This window comes from Lepidothrix coronata, unplaced genomic scaffold (genome assembly GCF_001604755.1).
Source record: "Lepidothrix coronata isolate B3197 unplaced genomic scaffold, Lepidothrix_coronata-1.0 Scaffold30, whole genome shotgun sequence".
Lineage (NCBI taxonomy): Eukaryota > Metazoa > Chordata > Aves > Passeriformes > Pipridae > Lepidothrix > Lepidothrix coronata.
In genome coordinates, this window is record NW_016690210.1 from 156,465 (window position 1) to 175,087 (window position 18,623).

The 18,623-nt window shown below is 45.4% G+C and overlaps 2 protein-coding genes across 5 annotated transcripts in view; both read right to left on the minus strand.

Annotated features, from left to right (window-relative positions):
- Positions 1 to 5,821, minus strand: part of B3GALT5 (beta-1,3-galactosyltransferase 5) — a 34,134-nt gene extending 28,313 nt beyond the window's left edge. The window contains exon 1 of the mRNA XM_017810943.1: positions 5,716 to 5,821. The gene's annotated coding sequence lies outside the window, so the exon portion shown is untranslated. The remainder of the gene's footprint in view (positions 1 to 5,715) is intronic.
- Positions 5,822 to 7,512: 1,691 nt separating this feature from the next.
- SH3BGR (SH3 domain binding glutamate rich protein) overlaps positions 7,513 to 18,623 on the minus strand; it is a 27,865-nt gene continuing 16,754 nt past the window's right edge. For 3 of the 4 annotated variants that reach the window (XM_017810946.1, XM_017810947.1, XM_017810945.1), the window contains 4 exons: positions 15,052 to 15,291; positions 11,412 to 11,441; positions 8,946 to 9,053; positions 7,513 to 7,978 (listed from right to left, as the gene is read on the minus strand). In XM_017810946.1, coding sequence (XP_017666435.1) covers positions 8,988 to 9,053; positions 11,412 to 11,441; positions 15,052 to 15,291 — 336 coding nt within the window. In that variant the 3' untranslated portion in view covers positions 7,513 to 7,978; positions 8,946 to 8,987. The remainder of the gene's footprint in view (positions 7,979 to 8,945; positions 9,054 to 11,411; positions 11,442 to 15,051; positions 15,292 to 18,623) is intronic. The other variant, XM_017810948.1, reaches the window with a different exon arrangement.

The following is an 18,623-nucleotide window of genomic DNA, read 5'->3' on the forward strand; positions in this document are numbered from 1 at the left end:
GCCCATGGGGGACCATCAGGGTGCAGAGACCCCCCTGCATCCCTTGGAGGAGCCCGTGCTGGAGCAGGTGGATGCATGAAGGAGGCTGTGACCCGTGGGAGGCCCAGGATGGAGCAGGGTCCTGCCAGAGACCTGCAGCCCCTGGAGAGGGAAGCCCAGGCTGGAGCAGGTTTTTCCCAGGTAGAACTTGTGGTCCCTGTGGGGGACCCACATCGGTACAGCTCATTCCTGAAGGACTGACCCCATGGAGGAGTGATGAACAATGTTAGAGAACAAAGTGATCGTGGGGAATTTTTGCTGTAACTGTGGTAGGAAACCATCAGAGGTGGAAAGCTGCTGTGTGGAGTCCCACACGACGGGTCGTCGAAGCTGCTGAAGGAGAGGGCGAGTCAAACCAGTTTGCAGAAGTGAAAGGCATCCAACTAGCCCTAAAGATTACTGAACGAGAAAGTGGCCTGTGCTATACCTCTGTACTGACTCCTGGAATGTGGCTAATGCCCTGTGGGGGTGGCTACAGCCCATTTGGGCTGCTGCACCGTGGCAGGACATCGCTGCACGTGTGGAAAACATGACTCTGAAGGTGCATCATGTTGATGCTCACATGCCCAAAGGTCGTGCCACTGAAGAACACCAGAACAGTGAGCAGGTGGATAAGGCTGCTGAGACTGGAATAGCCCAGGTAGACTTGGACTGGGAGCAGAAGGGTGAGCTATTTATAGCCCATGAAACATCAGGACATCTAGGAAGAGATGCGACGTGCAGATGGGCTCGTGATCGAGGGGTGGACCTGACCACGGAGGCCATCACACAGGTCATTCAGGAATGTGAAACATGTGCAGCAATTAAGCGAGCCATGAGAGTAAAATCTCCTTGGAATACAGGCTGGTGGCTGGATTCCCAATGTGGTGAGGCCTGGCACATTGATTCCATCGGACCATTGCTGTGAACGTTCCAGGGCAAGAGCTACAGACTCACCAGGGTGGAGGCAACGACTGGCTGGCTGGAAACGTATCCTGTAAACCAGGCCCCTGCTCAAAACACCATTTTAGGCCTTGAGAGGCACATTCAGTGGCAACATGGGACCCCAGAGAGAATTGAATCAGATAATGGGACTCACTTTCAGAATAATCTCATACATTCTTGGGCAAAGAAAACATGGCATCGAGTGGATCTACCATATCCCTTAGCACCCACAAGCCTCTGGGAAGATTGAGAGGTATAATGGACTATTGAAAACCATGTTAAGAGCATTAGGTAATGGGACATGGAAGCATTGGGAGGCAGATTTAGCTGAGGCTACTTAGCTAGTCAACACTAGGGGATCTGCCAATCACCCTGGTCCTGCCCAAACAAATCCCCTACACACTGTGGGAGGGGATAAAGTCCCAGTACTACACATGGGGAAGTGGCTGGGGAAGTCAGTGTGGGTTTCTGCTCATATGAGAAAAGGCAAACCCATCCGTGGGATTGTCTTTGCTCAGGGACCAGGGTGGGTAATGGGGGAAGATGGGGAGACCCGGTGTGGGTCTCAAGGAGATTTAGCCTTGGGGGAAAGATGATCTGTGTTCTGAGCTGTGTGTTGCAGGAAGTAAAGTCACAGGACAATGAAGAGCGAATTCTGCGAGGAGCAAGGACAGTGTGACAGTGACCCAAGCCAGGCTGGTGATGGTGCCCAGCCATCAATTACTGCTCCTGCCCTGAGCACTCATTCCAATGGAATGGACCCCAAGACCTGGAGGGGTGGAAGAAGGCCATTAAACGAGACCTATGCTAGTGTGGGAGATAATCAGATGTGGGATCTGAGTATAAATGGTATGGAATAAGGGGTGGAGATTGTATTGGGTCTGGCTGAGCTGGAGTTCATTTCCCCACAGCAGCCCTCCCAGGGCTGGGCTTTGCATTGGCAGCTGGAAGGGTGTTGAGAACACACCGGTGTTTTGGCCACTACTGAGTACAGCACCAACACTGTAGCATTCCTTCCTCAGCTGAGGGCAAGATCCTGGGAGGGGACTCAAGCAGGCCAGCTGAGCCCAACTGACCAAAGGGATGTTCCAGACCATGTGAGGTCAGCTCAGCTATAAAAGCTGAGGCACAGAGCAGGAGGGGGGCATTCGTTGTCTCCATTGGCTGCCTGCAGAGGAACAGTCACACGTACCCAAGCCCTGCTCTTCGGGAGTGTCCAACCATGGCTGCTCATGGGAAGTAGAGAACAAACCCTGCTGTCTTTGGCTTCTGCGAGGGCAAGATTTGCTTTAATTTTTTGCTTTAAATAAACTGCCTTATCCCAACCCACGAGGTGGGTTTTTCCACCTTATTCTCTCCCCTGTCCTGCTGGGAAGGGGAGTCATAGAGCGGCTGGGTGGGCACCTGGAGTCCAGCCAAGGTCAACCCACCACAGAAGGGAAGGTTTGGGAAGGTTTGGGAAGGGAAGGTTTGGGAAGGTTTGGGAAGGGAAGGTTTGGGAAGGGAAGGTTTGGGAAGGTTTGGGAAGGGAAGGTTTGGGAAGGTTTGGGGAGGGGAGGAGAGGGAAGGGAAGGGAAACTCACATGGGGGGGGGAAGGGGAATACAGTCTGGGTAGCAGGAAGGCAGGCAGGTCATGTGCTTGTTGCTGCCTGGCAAACTCTAGGACTTGCCAATTTGCTCAGGGTAATGGGATTGTGAAGGCTGAGGCTGGCAATAGCAGGGTCTGTCCCTTGTTCCCTGGGAGCAGAGCCTGACCCCCCCCCGGCTCTTCCCTCCTGTCAGGGAGTTGCAGAGCCAGAAGGTCCCCCCTGAGCCTCCTTTTCTCCAGGCTGAGCCCCCCCAGCTCCCTCAGCCCCTCCTGCTGCTCCAGCCCCTTCCCCAGCTCCGTTCCTTTCCCTGCACACGCTCCAGCCCCTCAATGTCTTTCCTGTTTTGAGGGGTCCAAAACTGAACACGGTACAAAAAATGAAATTAAAAAAAAGCTCTTCTACGTTCTTGCATTGTTTTCTGCCTCCAGGCTTCTTTTTCTGGGGCTACATTTTCTTGAGGGATTGCACTGCTGAAAAAGTAGAGATGTAAACAGCTTTTTTCCACACCTCTCAGCAAAATCCCAGCTAGTGGTGGGAAGGCACTCTGTGTGACATCCTTCTCTACACACACTGAGAAGGAGCCTCTGCAATTTCAGAAATAGGCTCTAAACTTTTTCAATGAAGGAGGAAATGCAGTTAAATTCTGTTCTGCTTCAAAATGTCACAGAATCCCAGAATCATCGAGGCTGGAAAAGACCTTCAGGATCATCCAGTCCCACCCTCACCCAGCACCACCAGAATCACCCCTAATCCATGTTCCTGAGGGCCACATCCAGGTGCCTCTTGAACCCTTCCAGAGATGGTGACTTCACCACCTCCCTGGGACACTTAATCCAATGCCTGACCACTGTTGCATGGAAAAAAAAATTTCAGTTTTTAATCTGAGCCTCCCCTGGAGCAACTTAAGGATGTTTTCTCTCATCCTTTCACTGGAGAATATATTGTGTAGTAAACACGTTGCTTAGTAAATGTGTAAGTCATGTGAATCTGACTTTGATCAAACAACTACAAACATTTACATATTTTGGAGGACAGCTTGTGACACAGGTGGGTGTAGAGAAATGCTTGTTAAGCTCTCAGAGGATGGAGAGACACAGATGATATTTTCTGAGAGGAATCCCCAAAGAGGCTTTTCTTGCAAGTGCAATTCTGATCTAGTCCAGTGAGCAGCAATGAGGGAAAGGTGACCATTTTCTCAGCCTTAGTAGGAGAGTTGGGTGGGACATCAGTGAAGATATAATGTGAAGGAGAAGGTGGGTTTGATAGCTGTCAGATATCAACATGATGGGAAAAAAAGAAATTATCATTTTTAAAGTGGAATGGGCCACTCAGAAGCAAATAACCTCATCAAAGGAAGAAGGTGCAGTTACACTTTCATATTTCAATCAGTGCACTCATACTTTGATTTCATTCCCGCAAGTATTTCTCACTTTCACGGGAAAAGTAAGGTGCAAGGAAGTTAACTGGGTAATCTGTGGTCAAAAATGGGTTTGGTCGAACTGGTGTCAAAACTCAGCTTCTCTTAAACCTGGCGGCAGAGTTATCCCTCCCAGATCAAACACCCTGAAACAGGTATTGTGCCCAGAAGAAACTGTGGCCACTACAGCAGTTCCAGGTGTTCTCAGGGATTCATCCTTCGTCTCTTTGAGATAAGGACTCCACAGTTCCTTCCTGCTTTTATCCCTGGAGGTGTTTAGCAGACGTGTAGAGGTGGCTCTTCAGGACAGGGTTTACAGGTGGGATTGGCAGTGTTTGCAGTTGGACTCAGTGTTCTTAAGGGTCTTTTCCAAGCTAAATGATCCAAAATATTCAGTGACAGGACATCATCGCCACGTGCAAGCCCATGGCTGGTGTGTTCTGAAGCGGGGGAATGTGCAGCAGCTCCTCCACATCTAACCTGGACTCTGCTGCCCTTGATTTGTGGTGGTGGCTGTGTCATTCCAACTCTGCACCTCGAGTAACCAGTGAGTTACTTTCCCAGGAGCTAAATTAATGAGCTAAACTCATTAAGATGAGTCTCAGCTGAGATTTGTTGCTCCCCCTCTGTGCTTTCTGCTTGGTAATGACAGGAACAACAAGCATCCCTCAGGATATTTGACATCAAACCTAAAACTTCCAATCTGCTTTCTGAACAAATTGCCAGCTTGAATTTTCAGCTTCCCAGATCGTTTGTCAAGCGTATTTCCAGCCTCCTGAAGTCATCAAAGGGTGCAGATAAACATATTTATCTCCTTTAACGCCGATATTCTCACACTAAGCAGAAGACTATGAGCAAGTTTTATTACTTGGAAGGTGGGTGAAGAGATGTGGTGGCTGAAAGGTGGCCAGAAACACTTGGCAGGGGGCTGGTGCTGCCCTGGCAAAGCTACTGAACACTTTAATTTCTCTCCAATGAATTTCACTTCAAGTTTTCTTAGGAGAAAACCTCTTACACAATTTGTTGGCTCCAAGGTGCTCTCATCCAAGGGACAGCATAGCCTAGGTTGCCTTCTGGACCTGTTATTCCAAACCCTTTACTCTCAGCAAGACAATGAAACTCCTAATATTCATTTTCCCTGGAAAACAAACAATTGACTAACCCAATCTACTTAGTTGCTTGGCCATGAAACTTGAAATCACTTCTTTTAAGCCTCAGCAGCCTGTTAAACTTGACAATCAATCATTCCAAAGTGCCAACAGCCACATCCTATGACATATATGGATCTGTAGGAAGGATAGCTCGAAGCCTTTCTAATTTTAACTTGTTTCAATATACTGGAAGTTTCTAGCATCAATCATCCAAGGCAAATGCTTTGCATACCAAAGTGTCACCAAGTTAAAAAGCAGTTTGTGTTTAACTGGGGTGCACTGGAATGATTTTGCATCCATGGATTCCTAAGAATTGCCATGTACTGGGAGCACCGTGTTAACCAGCTGCAGTTGCTTTCTCCCAGTAAAATAAGAATGATATCAAAATGCAGACAGTATGTTTCCAAATGCATTTAAGCCAACAGCCCACAAATTTGTTCTCCTGCTTTTCATTCAGCTGTAGATAGAAAAGACTTAATTCTTTGCCCAGTCGCGCTAAATTACTGCAGAAAGTATTAAGCTTATGTAAGCAGAATTAACATCGTGGCTCAAATCACCGAGCAGCAGCTCCCAGTTTATCCTTTGCATACTCACAGCCTCCTTTTCCTCTGGCAGAAGGGATGAACAGCACGTGCTGATCCCAAGGGATGCCCCAAGGAACTGCTCTGGGAGCTGGACCATCCGCTGTCCGGCTGCTCCGCCACCCACTGAGCACCTCAGTCACCAGGGGAGAGCGTCACTCCCACATGGGAGGCTTAGCATTCCTCACATTCCCTCCCAGCCTTTCCAGATTATACCCTCTGGAGAAAATGGTGGCTGTACTTCTGCCTTACCAGCACCTGAATATACGAGGTGAGGCGTGGTGGGGTTTGTTTCAAGCCCAAAGCCTGTGGCCCTGCCTGATGTGCTGAGTGCCCTCTGGCTCTTTTTTGGGGGGGAAAAGTGGAGCCCATGGTTCATCAGCCATGGGGAGCTCATGCAGCCCATGAATACATCAAGAGTACCATGGACATGCCAGCTGTTGCACAACAAACACTGGATTTACCACACTTCCAGGGGGATTGACAGTTCTGTGTTCATATTGTCTACCACGCTCCCAAAAGTCCAGCCTGTTCCTCCAAACCACTGCAGCAATGACAGGCACCCTGATTTGGGAACACTTTCCCCAGGAAGAGGAGTCACCTGCAGGAACACAAGGAATGGTCAGATCAGTGGCTCACCCAACCTGGTTATCAGCCTTTGAAATGGAAACGGGCAAAGCTATTTAGGGACAGCAAGGCTGATGTGTTCAAACCCTCCTGCCCCCACAATTTATTGGATTAGGGATATTGGTGGCTGTAGGATCCACTTACAAGCCTCCTGTTCCTACCACTGCTCAATACCTTCCTGGGCTCATTGACATTTTCAGTCTCTATAACATCCTGTGACAACTAACTCTGGAATTTCCTGACTCCCCACACTCTCTCTTATCTCTTTTGAGCTGATCTACTAATTTCATTGTGTCTACTCATTTTTATTATGCTGTTGCAGGACTTCTTGACTCAAAGCTCTGCATTCATCCTGTCCACTGCCTTTATTATTTTTGTAACTTGGCTCCCTCTCCAAATTGGAGATTCTTTTCAGTCTCCTCATGGAGCAGCTGTTTCATTCTCTCCAACTGCAGTTTTCTCTGTACCTCTTCTTGCATCCCCAGGTCTTCCCTGAGACCAGACAGCACAAAGTGCTCAGGATGTCAACTCAGCAAAGCTTTATATGGCAGCAGAGTCCTGCAGCCCTGCTGACAGTGCCCAGCATTTTCCTGGGTCTTGGCTGGTGCTCCATGTTGAGATGATGATTTTGGAAGGACATCAACCTGTTGGAGCGAGTCCAGAGGAGGCCCCAAGATGATCAGAAGGATGGAGCAGCTCTGCTGGGAGGAAAGGTTGGGAGAGTTGGGATTGATCAGCCTGGGGAAGAGAAGCTTTGGGGTGACCTGATTGTGGCCTTGCAGGACCTGAAGGAGCCAACCAGAAGGATGGAGAGAGACTATTTGCAAGGGCCTGGAGTGACAGGACAAGGGGGAAGGGCTTCAAACTGAAAGATATTAGGGTTGGATTAGGTATTAGGAAGAAATTGTTGGCTGTGAGGGTGGGGAGGCCCTGGCACAGGTTGCCCAGAGAAGCTGTGGCTGCCCCTGGATCCCTGGAAGTGTCCAAGGCCAGGCTGGATGGGGCTTGGAGCAACCTGGGGTAGTGGAAGGTGTCCCTGCCCATGGCAGGGGTTGGAATTGGAGGATCTTTAAGGTCCCTTCCAACCCAAACCGTTCTACAATTCTATAATTCCATGGCTTTGCCTGGCCCCAAAACATTTGCAGGCAGGGTTAAATTAACACTTTTGCAGACAAAGAGCAGATATGACAGAAAACACATTTATTTATCCGGCTGCACAATGGAAATCTCAATCATTTTCACATGCCAGCTGAGGGAGAAGTGACTCACATGGCTTGTGCCTCTCTGCAGTTTTCAGTGCTGAATTTCTCTTTCTCTGAAGACATCCCCATGCTGAGTGGCAGTAAAGTGTTTGGCAGTGCATAAACATGGAGAAAGACGTGGTTCCTGCCCTGAGGAGCTTAAAATGTGACACGGACAACACTATTCCAACATATAACAATTGACTGAAATATGATCCATCAGACATAAGATCCATTTTAACAAGCAACTGGAATACCAAAAAATATATAAAGGGCACAGGGAGGACACAGTGGTGTGTTCTGCTATGTATTTATAGGTTCAGAAGTCTACAGGCACAAAAGGTAGTGGTGGTTTGCTTGAGGGAGGGATTTTAGTTTCTTTGGCGGGGCTGCTCCAGCTGGTGCTTCCTGAACAAAAATAAGGAAAATTAGGTTAGAAGTCAGCAATCCTTCTGTGATTTTACATGTCTGAACACTGGAAATATTGAAATGAATTAATTCCCATGCAACAGAGGAACTCAGATATAGGAAAGGTAGTGTGAAAGAATTGATGGGGTTTCTGTCCTGTTGAGGCCCCACCAGCATCTGGTTGGTGAAACCCTTGGCAAGGTCTGAATTAGCTGGGAATCTAGTGCAGGTCAGGTTGGATGGGGCTTGGAGAAGCCTGGTCTAGTGGAAGATGTCTCTGTCTGTGGCAGGGGGGTTGGAATGAGACAATCTTTAAGGTCCCTTCCAACCCAAACTGTTCCATGATTCCATGGATCCCCCCCAGTTCTAGAAAGAGCATTTTGCACTTTGTGTCTGTGACAGGGAGGAGGTCCCACCACCCAAGGGAAAATCTGCTGGCAATTTCAACTCTCTTGTAGGCTAATAGCTTTTTCCCAATAAGTGATTGCCTGATCTATATTTCAGTGAAGAGGAGAAGAGTCAGCAGGATGAAGAAGAAAGCCTGAAAATAAAGATGTGAAACCACAGAACTGGAGAGAACTTGGGCAATGCTGGACACTCACACCCCTGTAGGGGCACTTCCTGTTTGGAATTAAACTTGGTCTAGTTTCGAAGGCAACAAGAAAAAAATTATATTGTGTCATATTTCTGGTCTGGCTTCTCTCCCTGAACCAGTAATTTTCTTTTTAACAGTTCAACTAATTTGAGAGACGGCTTCATTTGAGACATGAAGCTCCTAAAAGTTTCAGTGAAATCAGAAGCTGAGTAAGGGAGGAGAGAGAGGAATTCTTATTCCAGATGGAAGAGAAGCTGCAATGAGTCTAAGAGTTAGGTATACTTTTGGATTATTTGGGCACTTAATACTGATCTCTTTATCAATTTTATGTTACTTTACGAATATTTAGAAGCTCAATTTCTTAATAGTTACCTGAAAACCTGTTCAAGAAATAATGTGTCACAGGGAGCTGTACTAAGACTCTTCTTGCTCCTCCACCTCTTCATTTCCTTCTCCCTCTTCCTGCTTCTCTTCTTCTTCCTTTTTTAGAGAAAATAGTTGTAGTTACCATAGAGGAATTGAAAGAAAAAATAAACAGTCTTGAAATGCAGAGCTCTGCTTCTGCAACTGTTCTGTTTCTAGTAAATGCAATATTCTTTGAGATTAAAAAATGGAATTAATGTATAGAGCTTTTAATGTACAGGGCATTTAATCTCCACATTCCAGGGCTTTAATCTGGGGAGTTAATAGGCAAGTACTGGAATATAAGAACTCTCTTTTCAGGGAGGTTAGAACACAGCACAGGGGTGAGCTGCAGATCAAAGCTCAAGAACAAAATGAGAATGTGAAATACGTGTGAATATGACAAAAAGTTTAGTATTTTTAATGACATGCTTTCTTGGACCAGTAAACAAGATTCATGGCACAGGAACTGGACTCCTGAATAATCTAAAAATCATTCAGAATCAGATAACACAGCCTTGGGTTTATTGCAAAACTTATTTCTCTATTTTATGTGGAAGAAATGGCACAATTTGAAGACAACAGCCCTTTGCTTCAGTCAGCCAAATGAACAGTTATCTGAAAGCTTGAATTTGTGCAATACAGACAACCTGTGCTTATTCTCTTTCAAGAGAAAATGAAGCTTTGGAGTGTTGTTCTATTCTGAAGAACAGCTGAAAATTGCTTTGCAGGCTCCTCTGCTCCTTCTCTTCCAGTAAAGTCCTGTCCAAAGGCACTCCCATGTGGATAAATAAGCTTTATATCAAAATGTCATCTCTAAGCTGCAAAAGTGATGTGAATTCCTTCCTGGCATAATCAACCTATCAAACAATATATAATTAGTTTTCAGTCAGGCCTGCAGGTCTTAAATGAGCAGCTCAGACCTTTGGTTTTCCCCTCAGACACCTCCTGTCTTAGTAAGAGTCACATCTGAGTCTCTGAAGAAAAATCCTGCTTAAACATGTGCTTAGAATGGACCTGTTGGAATCAAATTCCTGGTTTAAATAATTTTTCAGGGAAAATCACTGCATTAAGTGATTATCCCTGCAAAACCAGAAAGTTAATATGAACACCAGCACAGGTCAGCTGGATTAGAAGTTCTTGTGCCAAAGGAATATCATTTCTTTTGGCATTTTCCCCCCAGAAAGGTCCCTTTCATGAGCACTCTTTGGAACAGGACAAGCAACATCTTTCAGATATCCCCAACTTCTGTTCAAAATTCAAGTCAGTTAGCTTTTCTAGGAAAAGAAAGGGCATTGTTCTTGCTTGAAGCATTATTTTGTGGTGCCAAGGTGCAAACAACCACCTTGATGGCCCTCACCAGCAGCCCTCACACTTCGCCCATGGGCACAGGAGCTTTAGGGTCTAGAAAACTCATCTTATGAGGAGCAGCTGAGGGAGCTGGGGGGGGTTTATCTGGAGAAGAGGAGGCTCAGGGGGGACCTCATTGCTCTCCCCAACTCCCTGACAGGAGGGGGCAGGGAGGGGGGGGTCAGGCTCTGCTGCCATGTCCTGAGGGAAAGGAGGAGAGGAAATGGCCTCAAACTGCACCAGGGCAGGTCCAGATCAGAGATTAGAAACAATTTTTCCCTGCAGGAGTGGTCAGACCTTGCAATAAGTGTCCCAGGGAGGTGATGGAGTCACTTTACCGGGAAGTTTTCCAGAGGTATCTGGATGTGTCCCTTGGGGCCATGGATTAGGGGTGATTGTGGTGGTGCTGGGTGAGGGTGGGACTGGATGAGCTTGAAGGTCTTTTCCAACCTTGATGATTCTGTGTTTTGGGGATTCCATTTCAGCTGCCAGGGGCACAAGGCACAGCTCTGACAGATACAGAGATACAGGCATGGACTGCCTTTTGGAAGTGGGAAGGTGTGGATGTGTCCTCTTAATAACTGCAGGTCTGTAGTGGAAAACAGCCTGAAGTAATATTTAATTTTCCTGGGAACTCTGTACAACATTCCAGGCCTAAACCTGCAGTGCTGGGCAAAGCAGAAAAGTGCATAAGGATTTGCACCTGGGTGAGGAAAATATGTCCTTTACAGGCAGAGCTGCCTAAATTGTCAGAATGAAGCTTTCTCACTCCCAACACTGCAAATGTAATCAGTTTGGTGTCATTGATTGCCAAAAGTAGAGTTGCCTTGGGAGTCCTTGGCAAACTTTATTGAAGATTCTGAAAGACAATTTTTCTTCCATTTACAGTTTTTTAATGATTAAAGGCCTATCTTTGTTCCCAGACAATAAGGCACTGATATGACCAATAATTATCTCTAGCAGAATATGGTTGATATTTAGTTTCATGAATAAGGATTTACTAACTTCTGAGTGAAGCAATGGGACTGAAAAGGAATTAAATGCACACGAACAAAAGAGGAAAACAAAATGTCCAAGTACACTTACCCCTGTTACTGCATGTTCTTCCTTGTTTTCCTACATGAGAGATAAAAAAGAAAATGTTAAAAAGACAAATCAAAGACAGAATAGCAGAGGTCATGCAGGAAAAAACACAGCAGAAATCAAACACTGAATTTAGGAAAATTATGTGGCATTCAGTGGATTCATTTTGAGACAATGTCCTCCAGATTAACTCACACAGCACATTTAAACTAAGCTTTTATGCAAGAAAAGGGCTATGAAATCATTAAATTGAGCTCCATTTTTCTCAGTTGTTTCAATCAAACCTGCTTCATTGACAAGCAAAGCCTCAGAGCTGAGGTTTTGTTTGCTTGTTCAGGTGGAGTTTTTGTGGGGTTTTTTGGCTATCAGCTGGTCTGCAAAATGCAAGTTAAATCAGAATTGTAGAGAGTCTTATCTATGTTAGTTTTCATCACTCGGAATCTGGCTTGTGCTTCTGTTAAGTGTTGTAGGCTGGAACAGATGCCTTGGCTGGGGAATAAGGAAAAATACAAGCTGGGTTTAGGCTGTGCATTGAGCAGAAGTGATGAGAGAGATAAAAGAGAAAAAAATATAAATGTACAGTGAATAGAACTTAATGTCAGCCCCTAAGCTGGTTGTTAAGGAAAAGAGCTGATCTTACCCAAAATCCCAAAGAGAAGGGGCAAAAAAATCAGTGGTTGATCCGAGTTTTCATAGAATGAGTTGAGATAAGAGGGGGAGGTGCAGTGCCAAGGTTTATATATGGCCTGGGGAATTGCTGAGGCAGGATACAGACTTGCATTCTAGTATGATTTTTAACATGATTCTAAAATAATTCTGCCCTGAAGGGAGCCTAATCTGTGCTGCAAACTGATTTAACTGGGGCACCTCTTAAAAAATATTCTAAGCTCCAGGGCAAAATCTGCAGTGAAAATGAGACAGTAAAAATATAGAAAAATTACTGCCAGCACATTTAGTGACCAGCAGAGCCCTTGCTGCTCTGTGTGCAGAGGAGCTCATGGTCTTTTCCTCGAAAAACTCAAAGACAAATGGATAAACAAAGCAAGGAAAAGGAATACTGCATCCAAACAAAATGGCTCCTAATGTTCTCCATCAGAGAATGGGGATTAGGAATGAAAAAAGGAGATTAGAAGGAAGTTAAGGCTGAGCTTGATGAAGTGATTAGGGAAGGAATGTTCAGCAACAGGTTTAAGGTGAAGAAAAGTTTCACAGTCTAAAGAAATTTGAGTGCAGTTGTGTCTCAGTGGCCCAGGCTGAGAGCTGTTCCTGTCACTGCTGGATCTGTTTAAGAACTCTGGGCTTCCCAGACTTTTTGTGTGGATGAGGGGCTGGAGCTGCTGGAGCCTGAGGAGTCTCGTGTGAGTTCCATCAAGAACAACCTGTTGCACCGTGCCCTTATTTCTGCCCCTCTCAGGAGGCAGCTGCTGCCTTCAGAGTTGTTTTTCAGAGGATTGGGGTCTCTCACTGATTCCCTCAGGGTCACACCAGCCTGAGGCAAAAATCTGGAGCTTCTGGACTCCTGCACGTCCCACAAGGGCAGCAGAAGAGTCGGAGAGAGCTGCAGCCTCCACACGTATCCACATGGACCATCACCTGCCATTCCTGCTACCCAGGCACTGGAGGAGCCTCCTGGAACCTGGGAGCCTCCATGGAACCCAACAACTGAGACAGTCCCAGTTCATTTTGTGATCTGTCTTGTGCTCAAAGCCTGAGGTAACTTTACCTCACCAGGACTCTCCTAGAATTTTTCCACAGCACTGCCACTTCTCCTGGGAAGTCACTGGAGAAAAGCTGGCTTGGTTACACCCAGCCTGAAGGAGTCATTTTTGAGATGGTTTGAAACTGGTGCTAAAAAGGGCCAAAATGCCAAGACTAAATTCCCACTGGCAGATTAATTCAGACACAGAACATAAAACTGCCATCTTTCCATTTTTTGATACTATGTCCTTTAGGATTCAACATCCACTGAAGATACTCCAATGGCAACCTGGCAGCCTTTCAGTGTATTTACCTTAATAAAAACCTAACCAGGTAAGAAACTGTTATTCTAACTTTCTTTTATAGGCATAAAACAAGATAAAGAGACAAAAGGTGGAATTCATCTCACTGTAGCTGCCTCAGAGTTGTTCTTCTCATCTAAACTTGCCCTCTGTGTGCTGCCTGGAGTGAATGAGGATATCAGAATTCCTACAGAATGAATCATGCCATCCCAACAGAAGTGATAATTGGAATGAACTATAGCAAGGCGGGCAGATGCCACATTGCTGAAAGGATTTGTCCTGGGTGACATGTGAAGTGGGTGGTGGAACAGGGTGAAAAATGCTTTTTGTGCTCTCTCCCCTCCCTGGAAAATTGCAGGAGAATCTATTTTCCCACTTCCAGCTCCAACCCATTCCCTGAGAAGTGGAGCAAGGTGCTGGTTGTGCAGGAGTGCTGCTGCATGATGTCACTGCACGCAGCTGCTTGACACATTTGCAGACATGTTCCAGCATTCTGCTCTCATTTGAAAAACATCAGAGCACACTGGCAGCCAGAAGGGCAAGAAACCCAACCCAGACAGGGATGAACTGCAGTTTTGTGCTGGGCTTCCCTTGAGAACCAAGGAAAAAAGAATTTGGTGGCGTTCACGTGTCAGCTGGAATTCACTGAGATGTAAAAAGGGCTCGGGTATAATTTAAGGAGGAATGTCGGTTCCCACTGAGGGCTGTATCTCCTCATCACCATTTTGAAATTATAATGGGACTTCCCAGTTCCTGAGGCTGGTAGGAGGACTGGAAAAGGGGCTTTTCCAGCCCAGCAGTGACTGGATCAGTAATTTTTAATAAGGGTAATGAGGAAAGGCTTACAGAGAGGTGTTTCCTCTGGAAAAACATTGCAGCTGGATGAAAACAAAAAAGAACCAAACTCCATTTATTTTGGTCTTTAATGAAAGAGATGATGCATTTGTGACAGATATTTCCCTGGCATTGTCTCATCTCCAAACCACAAAAGAAACTGAGAAGTGTGAGGGCTTGATGCTGCAACAGGCCTGACTCCTTGGGAAGAGTCACCTCACACTGCAGCATCAAAATAAACCCAGCCCTAAATGCCGAAAGAAACCCAGCCCTAAATGCCAGAATAAACCCACCCTTAAATGCCAAGCTGCCCTGCAGTTTGAGATGTGCCCGTGTGGCTGCAATGTCAGACCATGACCCCACAGAAAGGAAAACACTGCTCTCTGTTTCTCCAGTGCCCAGGGGATTCTCCACGGCCTGGAGAAGCCACTGTCAGATCTGCAACAAACATTAACAAGGAGATTTATGAGCACTGCAGATGCTGGCAATTTTTTCTTCCACCCAGGCAGGACTCAGATGTCGAGTCCTAAATTATTCTCCATAACTAGGGTCTGGTTCCAAATGGCCATCAAAAAAAAAAAAAAAAAAAAGGCAAGCTTATGGTAACAAGTGGCAAAAGGAGGCTGTGAAGTCATTAATCTAGGTTTCATAGCATCCTGATATCAAAGAAAATGCATCCAGAAGACAAGCAGGACATCTCTGCAATCAGTCTTCCCACCCTCGGGCACACTGAGAGGACCCGTAGGCTTATGTTTCCTGTGCTTAGCACAGGCAAAACCCTCATTCCACAGAGAGAAAGGGAAAATTACCTGTTGATCTTCTGATGGTGCCTGATCAGACTGAGCCTCTTCAGGAGCCCCTTCATCTGCCTTATCTTCTGTGTGGGTCTCAGTTTCCTCCACGGCCTCAGATTTTTCCTCCGTGGCCTCAGACTTTTCCTCTGTGTCCTCAGACTTTTCCTCTGTGGCCTCAGATTTTTCCTCTGTGGCCTCAGACTTCTCTTCCACGGCATCTGACTTTTCCTCCTTGGCATCAGACTTTTCAGTCTCCTGGCAGCAGAGGAGAAGTCATTGTTACCTTCAGAGCTCATAATCAGCAATTCATTTCTATCAAATTCTTGACTTTTGGGGCATGTGGTTTTTTTTAATTTTGTTTCAGCACGCAAATGAAAATCCAACCCTTTTGGGTTCCTGTGGAAGGAACACTTGCTGGCATGTGGATCTGTTGGGGTTAGTGCAGGGAAAGCATGAATTGTGTAGGGAAAACATGAATTCAAGCCCTTCTCAGCACAGCAGATTCTCTAACTTTTCTGTGGAAAATTTAGTAGAATAGATGTTCACCCTGATGGCACATTCAGGCTTCAGGGAAAAAAAACCTTTTTCACCAGCATGAATTCCAATTAAGGGTCATCAAGAAACTACAGGAAAATAGAAGTAATAGAGGATTTCATATATAATCTCAACTTTCTTGCTGAAAAACATCAGGAAACTGTTCCTACAGCAGTCAGTCAAGTCTATTTATTCCAGCACTGTGACCAAGCACCTCCTAGAAGGCTCTTTATTTGACGTCCTGCTGTACTTTCAGCCAGGAGGCTGAGAAAGGTCACCCTGGCTCACACACTGTGTCAGATAAAAGGAGGCCTGCATGGCCTTGAGTGGAACAGCAGAAACAGGATGAAATGCAACAGCAGGGAGAGCAAAGTCATATTGTTTGGGACAAGCAGTTCTGGGGCAGAGATTAGAAACAGGTTTTTCTGTTGCACTTTGGGAACCTGTTGGTCAGTGTTTATCAAGGAAGGAGAAGATGGATGTATTTAAATAAGCACAGAATGACTGAGCCACGAGTGTGACAGTGAAAGAGGTAATAAATGTGATGTGATTCTCAGATGTGTCCTCCAGATCTCTCTTTACCATCCCAGTCACTCAGGCTCAAGAAAGAGAAGCTCAGACTGGAACAGGTGCAGAGGGGGCTACAGGAACATCTGAGGGAGGGCAGGGCCTGTCCTATGAAAGGGTGACAAAAAAAGCTTCATTACTTTAATCTATTGAAAGAGGTGCTGGGAGGGGATATGATATATCCCAAAATAGATCAGAGTAAACATCAGGGAGGGATAGGACGAGGAAGAGCTCTGAGGTAGATGCAAAATGGATACAAATTGGCTCTAAAGAAAAATTCTAATCAGCATCGGTGTGAGATTTTGGAAGGGGTCTATAGTAAAGAAGCCGAGGCAAAGGACCTAATTCATTAAAAGGGAATTTGGCCCCTTCTGAGAGGTGTTATTTGCTGTGGTTTCCTCCAGCAACAGAGAACTGGGTTCAGGGAAGGTCTTGTCCTGTGTCATCCTGAGTCCTACACCCTATGGGCAGAGCAGCACGTCCCTGATAGGGGGCTGGCTCCTTCCTCATCCCTGTGACCAAGCCCTTACAACTCATCCCCTGGTTCCACTTGAGTTTTGTTGCTTTTCCACAGTTTCATTTGTTAAAGAAAAGCCTCCAGTAATGATCCCCTGTCCTTTAAGCTTCACAAGTCCTCCTCCAGTGTCTCCATCACAGATGATTTCCTCAGCCAGCGTTCTTATCCTACAGAACCATGGCATGGGCACAGCTCTCTAGCTTTTATCCCCAGAGCAGGCTGGGGTGAGTGCTGGCCTAGGGATCTTTGTCCCATGACGTGGTGTGGGACATCAGACACATCCTCCTGCTGACAAGCTCTGCTGGACCGGGACAAAAATGATAGAAAAGAGGTTAGGAATGGATCTTTTTTCCTGAAACTTCATTGTCTGTAAGATTTGATGCTCTCTTGGCAGTTGTCTCCTGAATTATGGAAAATAAGTTTTACAAGTGAGGAACTTGCAAGTGAGAAGAGAGTGGGCACAAAGGCTCCTAAATTCCCCTTCCTCTCCAACTGGAGCAGGAGCCTGATCAAGATTAAAGCTTTAAAAAGCCAAACATTTCTATCCCACACCATTTTCACACTCTGTTACACAGCTGCAGGAATGTTTTTGCCAGCACATGGGGGATGCTCAGGAAGAGGGATGAGCAGCTGAGAGTGAGCAGGAGGAGCTGAAGGAAGGAGGAAGGAGAAAAGATAATTTCTTTTTCTGGCAATATTGTCTCATTTCAACTCCACATAAAACTGTGGGCTCACTGCACTTGATGCTGGTGGCATTGTTATTAAAAAAAGATCTCTAGAGGCATTTGTTTGGCTTAATGTACCTTTTACTTTTCCCCCAGTCGGCCAACAAAATATTTGAAGATTAAAATACGTAGTAACATAAACATATATTGAAATTCTCTTGTGCAACATTATGTTAATACATTATTTTTTTAAGCAAATGATAACTTTTAGGGGATACTTTCTTGGCAGAAGTTCCCAAAACGAAAAGGATGGTGTTAATGAAAACTAAATTCATAGAATCATGGAATGGTTTGGGTGGGAAGGTACCTTAAAGATCATCTAGTTCCAACTTCCCTGCCATGGGGAGGGACATCTTCCACTAGACCAGGGTGCTCAGAGCCTGGTCTCGAAATAAGTTAAATAATTTTTTTCAGCATGAATATTAACATTTTAAAATCCATATGCTAAATTTGTTTTGGCAGATACATAAAACACATAAAGACCAAAGAAGGCATTCTAATTAAAACAAACCTATTCTGTAAATCTACCTCAGATGAATCACGTATTTACTCAGCTCGTAAGGCAAAAAAAAGAGTTGTAGCTGAAAGCTCTTAACTCCAGAGCAGCTTGTTGTCAGCCAGAACACACACACATCCAGAGTTCTTGTTAATTCCATGGAGAACTCTGACATTGGGAATGTCATCGTTCCACTGACTCTCCATAGAAACACAGAATTTGATTTTCAACTAATTCGAAAGGAAGTACCATTTATAAAGACTGGCTGGCAGGGCATTTACACACACTGTAAATTTGTAATTCAAAGCAAACTAAGGAGAAGCCTCCTTCCACTAACAGACTTAAGCTCAAGTATCTATGGATTTTGGGATATCAAGATTCCGGATATTAAGATCAAGAATACCAAGATTAAAGCTTTAATATATTTAAATACAATTTAAATATATTTGCTCAGGTAAATCACTGAGTTTGCTGTCTCAGACTAAGCATAAAAGTGGTACTGGCTTTAAAAAGAAATGTCCCCAACTTTGAGAGCAGCTGAGGCTGACACACCTGACCCCAAGCCCACAAACTACGTTGCTTATAGTTCAAATGTACACACCTCTTGTATTGGGACAGCCCTGTTCGTGTCATTAACCCAAGATTCAATGGGATCCTTCAGAAATCTATCACTGATTTGAGTGACCTTTCAGTCAGGAATAAAGGAATAAATAATTGTTTCCTACTGAAACAATTACAGATTTTTATA